We start from the raw sequence: 13171 nt of genomic DNA, 5'->3' as shown, positions 1-13171 counted from the left end.
GTCTTGAGCAGTTATTTCTGTTTCTCTCTGCTCAAAACTCTATCCCTGTGTAGTAGGCAGTGATTACTGAAATGTTTTGGGATAATCTGATTCCCAGACACCACTTCTTTCACAGAAGAACAGGGGTACTAATTACTGATCATCACATGACAGGTATCAAGCCTCAGCTTTCTGATGTGTAAAATGCAGAAGCCAGGAAGTGATTTCTAAGTCTGTTTTAACTCAGGAAATGTCTATCATTGGTTTTATTCTTTTGGTTCTTAATTAAATCATGAGACACTATGGAAGAGAAATACATTTTTTTCATTCATTCAGGCCATGAGTTTCAATATTAAATGTGTTGACTTAGAAGTTATTCTTAATTGGGACATTTAAGGGAAATAACTGTATAGCTTTTAGTAGAATTTGTGTATGTGTCTTACTGAAGTTAAGAGTAAATTAAGCTTCTTTTGGGAAAAACTTCTGCTATAATTCATTCTTGTGACTGATGTCACTGTGGGCCTGAATTATTGCACCATAGACGATGCTGAAAATTCTGAGGCAATCATGCTTGCTCACTGTGAACTCTGAGATTTTCAACTTAAGCTGCCTCTGTGGATGCTTACGGTGTCTCTCCTCCTTTCACTTCATAACGGAGTTGTGGATCTGCTATTGGGGTCTTACCGTGCATTACAATTACTGAATCTGCCAGCAATCTTGGTGCTATCAGTTAACTTGCTTGTACAGCAAAGTGCAAATTTTCCCTTAGTAACTTTCCTGAAATGCCCAATTTTAGCCAGTTTCCTAAGCATTTCATTTGACTTATCTTAGTGGTGATGTTGCAAACTGGCAGCCCAAGGCATGCTTCCAGTCTATTGGTATAGGTTGGGTTTTGTTGCCTTCACAGTGTTTTAAGAAAAGAATGAATTACTGGCCAATATTTAAAGATCTGGAAATTCACATAAGACTTCATATTTTACGATTCTCCTTTAGAGAGTGAAGTGGCCCACTGACTCTTAAGGCACCACTGGTGGGAGCAATATCTGACTTGCCTCTCAGTAGGGGTGAATACTTCCATTTTCTATACATACTCAGCTTCCTTCACTTCTTGCTTGGTCTGTATAGGCATCTAAGCTGCAATTCTTCTAATGCATTGTTGGGGATATTTATCCATCTTTGGGTTTAAAATTTTTGCTCTAAAGATTTAACCACATCAAACAATTGAAAAGCAAGCCTGTCTCTTAACAAAAGTAACCCTAGTTCTGGACTCCATTGAGTCAAGCTCTAGGGTGGGAATACTGCTGCTTAGCTCTGCTTTCTTTATCTCATCTAATGGACACTTGAAAACCATTCCCTTAGTTTACATTTGAAATTTAAGAGATGGTTCTAGAAAGTGGGAGACAAGTTGACATCTGATTGCCAGCTGCATTCTTAGGTTCAAAAGCAATTGACCACTGCCATTTTCCCAAAACTTGGCACATTAACTAGCATATTCATCTCATTTGGAACTAAAATGGTCATTAACCCTGTCATTTCTTCTCAGTATCCTAAAAGCAGATCACACACTTACTTCAATGGCTCTCTTCTGAAAATGTTAGATCCTCATAAAATACCACTATTCCTTCTCCATCTTGCAGCTAACCTTCAAGTTTGGAAATAGGCTTTTTTAGGGGATCATATCTTTATTTCTTACACCACTAGGATTTAGTTCATGGATTTTCTGCTTCCCTTTAGGTCTGAGAAAGAAGTGATATTATTTACCTAGGCTGGAATGTAAGTGCTGAGAGTGCCTTATGGTCACAATATGGACTAAGTACTGGTTTCTGAATTTAGTTGCCAACTGCCAACGTTGACTTACCGGCACACTCGTTGGGAGGGTACAGCCCAGGCCAGCTCTATCCTCAGTGAGTTATTTTATATCCCAAAGCTTTGGAGTGGCAAACCTTAGCTCTACCTTAGGTGGCTTCAAAACTTTTAAAAAAGGGTTGTAGATGTTATTTAACAGAAAGGCTGGGGGAATTTATTCTCACTATTGCTTAAAAACAAAGCAAAATCTGTTTCTTAAGCAGGCCTGACCTGAAACTTGCAACAGTCAGGGAGGTTTCCACTCAGGGGCCAAAGGAGAGTACAGAGTATTAAATAATATCCCTAAAAAAACAGTTCTCAAAATTTGTGCATGGGAGATATGCTTATTTAAAGTGAATTTCCTAGACCTTTCCTTGGAAAGTCTAAGTCTCAGATGGTATGAGAATATGCATTTTTATGAAACCTCCAGCTCTATGGATCAATGATATGTTGAGAAACCAGTCCCAAAGGAAGCCAAGAGATTTGTGCTCTGATAGGCTCATGATTGCTCTTAAAAACCTTTTTCTAAGACCATCAAAAAGATGTGTGAAAAATAAACTAATGTGAGAAAACTGAGAAGTAACTCAGTACAGTGGGAAGAGGTTGAGTTTTAGAGTCAAGACAGAATTTTGATTGAAATCCTGGCTGCACCATTTAGAAGGTGATTTAGTAAAGCTGTGTTTCTTCTAGGTGCAAATGATCTCATTGGTCCAATGGTTGCTAGACAATTTGCAAAAATGGGCACAACTTTGAAATGTGACTTTGTGGCTCCTCCTGTCAAGAGGTAGAATCTTCAACCCTTGAATCTGGGCCAGACTTATGACTTGTTTTAGCCAGGAGAATAAGGCAGAAGTGGTGACATGCCCTTCTGAGCTGAGGCCTCAAAAAGTCCTGTATGTTTCTGCTTGGTCTCCTGGGACCCCTTCTATGTGAACTATCCTGCCCCAAGAGCAGAGACCCCACAAAGCAGAGAGGAAGTGATTCAGCATAGACCTTCCAAAGTCAGCTGGCTCCCCTCATATCTGCCTACCACCTGCCAAACCAGCAGTGACAGCAGATGAGTGAGTGAACCCAGCTGAGCCCAGAAGAACCATCCAGCTGAGCCCAGCCCCAACCGCTGACCCATGAAATTGTGATCTCAATAAATGGTTGCTGTTTTAAGTCACCACTTAAAGGGGTGGTTTGTTATCCAGAAAAATAGGGAACTTCTATCCAGCACACCTGATCAAGTTAACTATAGTTCTTTATGTAATTGTTCCAAGAATACCTAAGGATAAATGTTTAAGTAAACCTCAACATTTGTTAGCTAGCTTTACCATTTTAGAAGTATTGACATGAAAGTCAGCATTAGAAGAAACAAAGTTAAATGAAGGTTAGACACTAGGTGTGTCCAGTGGTAACAGATTCACTACATCCTCCCATCCTCCTTCACAAGTTTTTCTTTTTTCAGTTTTAAAGACAAGTAAGTTGGTAGAGTAGGCTTAAGTATATACTAGGCAGATAAATATTCATACATGTTCTTCATCTCAGAAGTTGGCTCAGATGAGATGTAGAAAATATTAGGGAAATATTACAGACTGAAAAAGTATAGAGTGTATAGATAGGAAGATCTAATTATTTAAAAAATAATTATTTGGAAAGCCCTTGGGCAGTTAAAATAGATGAAGAACACTTCTAATATCTAAGTAATGTGATGAGCTGTAAAAGGTGTGTGTTAGAAGTAGGCGGATGGGGCTTGTAACCGGCATTCACTGGTTATATTACTCTAGGCAATAGAGTAATATAAGTAGCAACCCTGCTGCTCCTCTGGGAATTTCATTTTATTCTTGTCTAAAATGTAGGTACTGTTGTTTCGGTTTCAGGGATATTGTGAGGATTTGAGAGTGTATATAGAATGTATAACACAAAAGTGGCAGTAAATAAATGTTAGCCTTATCAGTAGTAGTGTTATATAAAAAGACTAAGGAATTCAGAATTCATAAATTAAACTGCCAAAGCAGGCTGAATAAAAAATATAAGTCTCCTGTGTATTTAATATGGGGAAAGGAATTCATTCCTAAGCCCATAATCACACCCTTGTAACCTGAACTTCTCAAATGCACAAGGATATGAAAAACAAGCCAAGAAATGCATTTGCTTCCTTAGAAGTGTTTCTGAAAAGCCTTTTGAAAAAGCAATAGGCAAGCACTACATATTTCACTGTGGCAATTTAGCTTTGTTACTTGACCTAAGGAATTTTGAAGACTTCCTCCAAAATATGCACATGTTACAAAAGTCCACACAAATTCAGATGGTAGGACTTGGGGTGCATTAAAATCTCCTTTTAGGTTTTGGTCCTACTATAATGTGGGACTCCAAGAAGCTCCAGGTTGTTTTCTGGAAATGAAGGCAACTTTGATTCTTTCAGCCATCTGGGATTTACTGGTTATTAAATAACATGAATATCTCTCTGCTAGAAAGAGTGAAGAAATTGAAGGAATGGAGAGCCAAGGCCTCTGAGTAAGAGGGGAAGATCTACTGGAAACACCTCTAAATTATCTCAGAGATAGATAATTTTCCGCTAACCTTGCTAAATGTTAAACCATAAGGTACCTGGTGTGCATTAATAATGAAAGGTGCAAAATGCCGGTGACTTTACAGTCATAAAGTCATGCAGCAGAGCCAGCTGCCCTGGCACTGTTATAACCAATAGAAAAATGTATGTCTCCTTTATGTGCTGAATGTTTATGTCCCCCAGATTCATGTGTTGAAGCCCTATTTCCCAATGTGATGGTCATGGAGGTGGGGCTTTTGGGAAGTGATTAGCTCATGAGCGTGGAGCCCTCATGTATGGGATCAGTGTCCCCATAAGAGGAGGCATGAGACACCACATGCTCTCTCCACCTTGTGAGGCTACTACAAGGAGGCTGTCTGAAAACCAGGAAGGGGCCTCTCGTGAGGCACTCACCCTGCTGCTCCTTCATCTCGGAGCTCCAGTCTCTGGACTCTGAGAAATAAACATTTGTGTTTAAGTCACCTGGTCCATAGCAATTTGTTAGAGCAGCCCGAGCGGACCATCTTTGCCACTTCTCTGATGAAGCAGCTGGGCCTGTTAACAGGCCTGAGTCAATTTGGACTCAAAGGTTTAGACAAGGGAATCGACAGAAAACTCTGCTCAGTATGATGTAGGTCAAGTTTTAAAGAATTGAGGAGCATCCTGCCTTAATAGCTGTCCAAGTAACTAGCATATTGACAATGTCCAAACTAAATGGAGATCTGCATAGGCTCTCATGGGCTACCAATGTATCTGATACAATGACGGGAACTTGTTTACTTACTGAAGCATCCAAAATCCTGCACACAATAACACAGTAACAGTATGGGTTCTGGACTCAGATGATTTGGGTTCTAAAACTGGTCCTGCTGCTCCCTAATGCTGGGACATCAGTTCAATTGCTTAACTTCCCTAGTCCTAATTTCCTCATGTGCAAAATGGAGATTTAAATAGGCATTGCCTTATAAGATAGAGAGTATTAAATGAAATAATAAATACAAAGTGCTGAGCACAGCATTTTAAAATAAAATATGGAGCATGCCAACATTCTAGCTGCCATTATTGTTATTCTCTGTCACAGTATATTTTTCCTGGTTGTGGATAAAATGAAGGTTCCTATAGCTAGGATTCTCACCTGGCCCTGGTTGACTAGCTCACTATATACATGTGGGCAATACATTGCTATTGACTCTATATAAAGAGCTCCACCAGTGCTCTGGGTGACACGGTGGTAGAGCTGCAAGGCTGCAGGAGAGCTGAGCAGAGGCTAGAGTGGTGCACTGCCGAGGACAGAGCCAGAGGATGGCTGTGTGGACAAAAAGGCCCAGAGGACAGCTATGCAGGCAGAGAGGCCCAGAGGATGGCTGTGTGGGCAAAGAGTCCGAGAGGCAGAGACTGGCTTGCTGTATGCAGACTCGCTCTGAGTGAACAGGATTTTAGTGACTAACCTGCTACCACAGAAAATAAAGTTGGGTATAACCCTTTCACCCCAAGAATGTTCTACTGTCATTTCTTTGGTCACACTGAATCCATAGTGAGCTTGCCCGGGGTTGAAACCCATTGGCAAGATAATCAGTGACAGCTGGCAGGATTCATTGTTGGCCAAGGAAAAGAAAAGGCTGCCCTTATGGAAGGAGTGTTTCAGAAGGCTGCACCTATGAATGGGGAGACATTCAAGAGTGTGGACATGTGGTACTGGGAAGGGGTGAAGGACCAGGGTCCAACCCAAGAGAAAGAAAATTTGTTGTTGACTGAAATGGTGTCACTATGAAGTGCTGTGGAAATAGTAAAGGACGTTATGGTGGCCTGAGAGGAAGCAGCAGGAGAAGGAGCAGCAGCCCGAAAATGAGTGGCACAAGAAGCAGCAGCACGAGAGTGCAGGCTGCCAGGTGCCGTGGGGCAGGTGAAGGATGCAGTGGAGCCGTCAGCCCCAGAAATGGAGGAGTGGAGGTTTGATGAACAGGTGGGGGTGGAGGCCCTGCCGGTGCAGGAGGCATCAGCCCCTCCTCGGTTGAGACCCCACCTGGTTGAAAGCTGGTGGAAAGCCAGAAGGACTCGGCAACCGCGGGTTCTTTTAGGAGAGGTGCAGCCCCCTCCTCAGGTTGTGGAGCTCTCCATGCTCTGTTTCTATCCTCAGGCTCAAGCAAAAATGGAAATATGATCTGCTTCTTGAAGGAAGAATTTAAAGGACCCCATGAAGGTCACGAGGACCTAGATGTGGGCTGATTTGAAAAGTCAGGAGCAGACAGAAAGAAACTGGCAACAACTGAGACTGGAGCAGTGGTTCTGGCTGCTGAGAATGAAGCAAAAATCAGAGATAAAGCAACAAGATCGGCCTGTGTGTCTGCAGAACTTTTTGCTGGAGAGGCTGGAGAAGGTGGGTATTGTAAGGCCCACTCATGGTCCTTTTGGTTGACTCCTTTGAGTAGAACTGGTTTGAATACAGCCAGGATGACCATTTGGTGGCAGTGGATTTCCTCAGGCTTGAGGATTATTATAATTTGTTATAATTTTTGTTATTTGTATATTGTCATAGATTGTGGAATTTGGTTACAATGCTCCAGCTTCCTTGCACAGGGACCACTGTAGAGGATTGAGGGGTGAGAATCCTGGAGGGGTGGAGTGTGGATAAAATGAAGGTTCCTGTGGCCAGGATTCTTACCTGGCCCTGGTTAGCTAGCTCACTACATATGTGTGGGCAATATATGTTGTTATTGACTCTATATAAAGAGCCATGTCCAGTGCTCTGGGCAATGTGGTGGCATGGCTGCAAGGCTGCAGGAGAACAGAGCAGAGGCTGGAGTGGTGGCAGTGCTGAGGACAGAGGCCCAGAGGACGGCTGTGTGGGCTGAGAGGCCCAGAGGCAGAGAGCAGTTTGCTGTGTGCAAACTCACTGAGTGAACACGATTTTAGTTATTGACCTGCCACCATGGAAATAAAGCTGGGTATAACCCTTTCACCCCAAGAATGTTCTGCTGTCATTTTGGTGGTCACATTGGATCCATACTGAACTTGCCCGGGGCTGAAACCCATTGGCAAGACACTGGTCATGCCTCAAGTAAATATTAAATGTGGGTGAGGTCAAAAGCTTATCTCCAAACAGCCCACAGGTCATTGAGATATCCACCTCAATGACAGAGATCTGATTAAATGGAAAGAAAATCTGTTGGATGATGCCTTGTCATATGGGCACCAGCTTCATTCCTAACAATTATAAGTTATTTACATTTCATTCTCTCTTATTTCCTTTTCTCTCTCTTTTCTGTTGCCTTTCCATATTCTAAGTGGTTGCTGATGACCAACAAAATTGGAATCAATTTTAAGTAGCTAACAGTCTCTGACTGTCTCTAACAGTCCTACCCTTACAAAAATCTGTGGCAAGTTTCCCTTATAGGCAATGAAAAGAATTCCATTCAATGGAATTATTCATGAAATTTAGTAACAGTCTTTGATGCAGTCTCTATATCAGCAAATCCAGTAAGCCATCGGTTCAGTAATATAAAGAATATTATTACTAGGACAAAATTAGGCCAGATTTCCCGAAGGAGCATAAACTACTAAGGGAACCACAGAGTTCCTGGCCATGCTCCTTGCATCTTAATATCTAGAGCAGTTCCGAGATGCATCGTTCAAGTCCAGCTCTGTGGGACCTCCCTTTGTTTGAGGCCTGAATCAGACTGTAAGACGTGGAATGCAAGGTTAGTTTAAAAGCACTCAGAAGTTCTTTCAAGCCTTCAAGAAATTAAGTTTCTCTTGTTTTCATATGAACACACACATCACCTTCCAGTGGTAGTAGCCATGTTGATACTTGGAAGAGGTATTATGCTCTTCTTTCTCTGTGAGGGGGGCCTGCAAAGCAGGATGGTCCCTGAGAGCTGTGAAGTTTTTTAGTGGTCTCGAGAATTCCAGAGGCTAACTCCTGATGTTCTTTTAAATGTGCAAGTAGCTCTTGTATTTCCCACGATTGCTGTCAAAAGACCTCTTCTTGTGAGTACAAAGGAAAAGCAACTATATTTCAGAAGTAGGTCACCAAAAGCGGAAAAGCGGGAAGAGCGCTCCCTCTGGAGGCCATGGTGAGAGGTTTAGGCCTCACCAGCACTGTGAGCAGTAAACTATTTGCTCGGGTCTGAAGGAAGACTTAGGTGCCTAGAGGTTAACACTGTGAGCTGAGCGTCAGTAGTCAGGCAGTGGCCCACTATTTTAAATAAAGCCGTAGTATTAGTTAAACAATTTTATAAATTGGTGAAGTTTTGCTATGCTTTAGAAATCACTATTAGAAATACAGACTACGAATCAGGGACAATTGTTAAAAAAAAAGCTACAGGGTCTAGAGCAAAACACTTGTGCTGGGCCAGGATACAAGGGGCTGTAATGCCTAGTCTAACTGCAACCTCTCCCAGAAATGTAGTCTCAACTGTCAATCAGCAATTCTCTGGTCAGCACCAATGAGGTAATCTGTCCTCTCCAGCCCCCAAAATGGTGAGGTCATCTGCATAAGACCCTTTCCTTCCCCACTAAAGAAGGGTGACCTTGTCTCAAACAGTCTTGCTAATTTCCTTGCCCCACCCTCCTTCTTATAAAACCCTTCCATTTTGTATAATTCCTCAGAGTATCTCTACTTGTTAAGGGGATGAATCACTTAATAAAGCCAATTAGATCTTCAGATTTACTCGGTTGAATGTTGTTTTTTTAACACAACCAATCCCAAGTGGACTCTATTTCTTAATTACATTTTAACTAGTTAAACTAGTTAAACTAGTTAAACATTTTAACTAGTTAAACTAGTTAAAAATGAAGGTACTGCTGTCCAGTTGGTTGGTCTCCATTACAGAGTTGGGGTTTTGGCTGTGAAGGATTTATTGGTCCATAACATAAAACAATAACTTGAGGTTTTCATCAGAGAGCTACAAGTAAAAAAACAAATGAAACCATACAAACATATGCATGCACACACACACACACACACACACACACACAAACACTGTACCTTTGCATGTTTCTTCTTTAAAGAATTTAGTTCCTTCTGTTGTTTCTTTAAATGCTTCAAGTAAGCCTGGAGAAAAAATGAAGAGCATCCAAAATAAGTTTTTTGTAGCCATGACGACTGCATTTGTTGAGAAATAAAAATATGTTGGTTTCACCAATATGCTTAATACAAGAATGCTTGCAAAATGACTGAGCAATTTACCTTCATCTGCTTTAAATCTTCTATCCTCACTTGAGGGATAAGTTCAATACCTTGAAAAAAAATGAAGTCACTGTGTGTATTAAAAATTAGAGAGAATAACATAATACAAAATACACAGTTTTGAAATCTCATCTAAAGATTCTGAAACAGCTTCACTTGTAATGTTATGGATATAACCATCTCAGTTTATTACAAAGAAATGAACTGGACACTTCATTGAAATGACTATTGTCTTAATTCAGGTTCCCTACAAGCAGAACCTATGACAGCGATTCCTGTGCACATGAGTGATTGAGGGAATGCTCTTGGGAGAAAGCCCCAGGGGGGGGTGAGAGAAGCAGGATTGGCCAGAAGAAGGCAGGGTATATTTCTACCTGAAGTCCAGCATCAGCCCGATTCTACAGGGAGCTCTTTAGTGTAAGTAGCTCTCCAAAGTTGTTCTACCTTGAGGTAAGGAGACTGGGTTTTTGTAACCTATATTAGGCAGCTGAGGGCTTCAGAGGTTTTACAAAACTTCCCAGGCATTTCCAGCAAGAGAACTTCCATAGTCTGAAGGCAATTCTCTGGAGATGGGGGCATCTATTCTTTGTAATCAGCCAATACACAGCTGGGTGATGGGGTGCTGACCCCATAAAGAAGATCTGACCAGCGTCTATTAGAGTTACTCTTTGTGTTTCAAGTCATACCTTACCAGCCAACTAACTCCCAAGTCAATTCTCAATTTCATCATCAAAGAACAAAACATATTTTTTAGCTTATTTCTTTTACCAAATTTAGTTCCATCATTTAAACAATATGCTACTGAGGAAAAAAATGAAGGTAAACAGTTGGGTAATAGGAGGCTGTCCTGAGGGCCTGGGGTAATATATCACGTTATCCTGCTATCAGTGATGTGAGGATGATGTTGCCATGGCAACCATAGTTGCAAAAGAATTCCCAAGACACCTTCTGTTTGAGTGCAGATTTTCTTTTTAGGCAAACAAAATGAATGTGTACTCAGTACTATAATTGATTTCCATTAGAATCCCAAAGGCTAGGTATGAGATATTCAAGGAAGACAAGCATCAAGTCCCAGGATCTTGTTTTCCAGTTTTATTCATTTTAAGGTGTGCACATCCAGTGTGATGGCGATAAGGCTGGAAAAGGGGGGATCACAGCTGAAAGAAATCATTCTTGTGATCTATAACATTTTATGATATGGTCTCATGGGAACATGGGGTTGCTCTCTGATCTCTTAGGTCTCACATCACAAACTAACTACCTGCTTTACTGTGGATGAGAAGAGACAATGTAGGGCTGAGGAGTGAATCCAGGATGGTTAAGAGCTCCCTATCTTTGGATCTCCGTTTTCTCCATTGCAAAATAAACACAGAGGATAGGGAGGCATGCAAGGTCCTCCAGAGATTTGGAAAATACTAAGAGTCTGGCCAGACACATGGGAATTCTTTTTTAGTCTTGATTCAACTATATTTTGATTAGCAGGAACCTATAGGAACATAAAATTCCTTCAATCACCTGGTTTTCCTTTTTTTTTTGAGAAATAGTCAAATAGGTTGTAAAAATTTTAATCCCTATAAATGACTTAGTTGGAAAAAAACCCATACTCTACAGAACAGGAAGTGGTACATGAGCAGCTACCCCTGTATGCCGCAGAGCAGTATGTCTGATAGACCTTTTGATGATAATGGAAATGTTCCTTACGTGAGCTGTCCAATGGACAGCCATTAGCTACATGTGGCTTTTGGCCACCTGAAATGTTGCTAGTGCAACTCAGGAATTCAAGTTTTAATCTTTAAGTTTAAGTTTTAAATTAATTTAAATAAATTCAAGTAGCCATATGTGGCTAATGGCTCCTAACACTGACAATGCAAGTCTACAGGCCTCCATGGTGTGCAAGTAGGATTATGTAAACATTGTGGGCTCCAAATATTTGGTACTCTTATTACATAAAGTTTTTGTTTTTAACAACATAGCCCATTAAAAATAACTTGTTTTCTTCCAAACCATACTTTGGAGATCAACTAAAAGTTGAGTTTTCTTAATTCTTTATTCTTAAAATCAAAGAGAAAATCAAGCAGCACTGGGGTAGTACTGCTATTTGGTTCCTTGTCTAACAGGAGCCCTTTAGAACTTCACAACTCCTCACTTAGATATCTGCAGCAAATTCTGTCAGGCTCCACCCATACACCTAGTCCCCTCCACAATGGCTCACTGTAGCTGACAACCAACTGCCAACACCTACATTTCCTTAACTGAGGACTTTGTCCTCCAAAACATGCTTTATCTGTCAATCTAGAATTGTTGAAGAATTTATCCCTCCCACCAGAGCTCTCAACAAAAGGCTGACTGGAGTGGAGGTATGCATTCCCCCAATCCCTCACCTGTCCAGGAGGATGACTCTGAGGTGTGTCCCACACCAGCCATCAGAAGTTCTCCAGAGGCATTAAGCTCAAGGTGTCTCAGTGGTAACCAGCTTGAAAGCACTCTGATCAGTGGCTACCCTCCCTTCCTTTCATCACTTCCCCATGCTTCTACCTGGGTGCACTGTACCCTCCAAATAGACAGTTGCACTTGAAATCTTGTCTCTGTCTGCTTTGGGGTGACCCAAATTAAAAGAGTTCTTTGAGAAAAAAGGGGAGCTTGCTTTCTCAAATGTCATCTCCCCATGAAGGCCCCTGGAGTAGAGTTTATTTCCCCAAATACAGTTTACTCCCCTGGCCCCCCAATTCATAGAGAGGAGTAGGAAGAATACCTACAAATCTCCCTCTTGTACTTCTCTGTCATTCTCCTAAAGGCTGTCCTTCAGAGAAAGAGGCCCATCCCTCAAACCAGGCTCTGTGGAGTTGGTACATTCCAGGTTGTACTCACCTGCTCCATGGACGTCGGCATCTGGCTCACAGTTTTCCTATGCAGGCACTCCCAAGCATCCAGCACAGTGGTCAATATACATGAGAAGTATCCATTTCATTACTTTCCTTCTCATTACTATGATGCCTCCTATCTAGAAACTTTTATTCTCCACTTTACCTCATCTCTCATTGACAGCTGTAAATGCAATGTTATCATTGCTTGAAACCATCCCTCCTCTGAGACCTATAGGTTAGAGGGGCCTATTTCTCACCACAATTTCCATACTGCCAACATTATTTACTTGCTCACATCCACCGTGCATGCTCTTTACCCTTATTTTGCTCCTTGCTCCTCTTTGCCCTTTTTTAGCATGCCTCTCCCCTCTGAAATCACCGTGAGTTGAGTATTAACCTGGATATTATAATCAGTGTGTTAGATTAAATGAAAAAAAAAAAAGGTCAAAATTCTTCACCCCTCCATCCACATGACTTTGGAGCTCCTCCTAACAAGATGTGGGGTCTGTGTCCCAACTCTTGAATTTGGGCTCGGCCATGTACCTTGCCTGTTAAAGGGAACGCAGCAGAAACAACACTCTGCCAGTTCTAAGCCTAGGACTCCAGGGACCATTCTCCATCTTAGAAACCTGCAACTGCCAAGTAAACAAGCCCAGGGTAGCCTGATAGAAGATGAGAGCCCATATGGAAGATAGCCCCTTGTCCAGCCAATGTCACCTTACATCAACCTAAAGCCCACTGAGCCCTTAAACAAGCAAGCAC

The 13171-nt window shown here is 41.6% G+C and overlaps 1 protein-coding gene across 14 annotated transcripts in view; it reads right to left on the bottom strand.

Moving 5' to 3' along the window:
• The window catches only part of PLCB4 (phospholipase C beta 4), a 399190-nt gene that overhangs the window by 28965 nt on the left and 357054 nt on the right, over positions 1–13171 (bottom strand). For all 14 annotated transcript variants that reach the window (XM_073236931.1, XM_037017489.2, XM_037017483.2 and 11 more), the window contains 2 exons: positions 9546–9595; positions 9345–9410 (listed from right to left, as the gene is read on the bottom strand). In XM_073236931.1, the coding sequence (XP_073093032.1) occupies positions 9345–9410; positions 9546–9595 (116 nt within the window). The remainder of the gene's footprint in view (positions 1–9344; positions 9411–9545; positions 9596–13171) is intronic.

This window comes from Manis javanica, chromosome 5 (assembly GCF_040802235.1).
Source record: "Manis javanica isolate MJ-LG chromosome 5, MJ_LKY, whole genome shotgun sequence".
In the NCBI taxonomy this organism is placed as follows: Eukaryota; Metazoa; Chordata; class Mammalia; order Pholidota; family Manidae; genus Manis; species Manis javanica.
The sequence above is the reverse complement of the archived record's forward strand: the minus strand, read 5'-3'. Positions and strand labels throughout refer to the sequence as shown.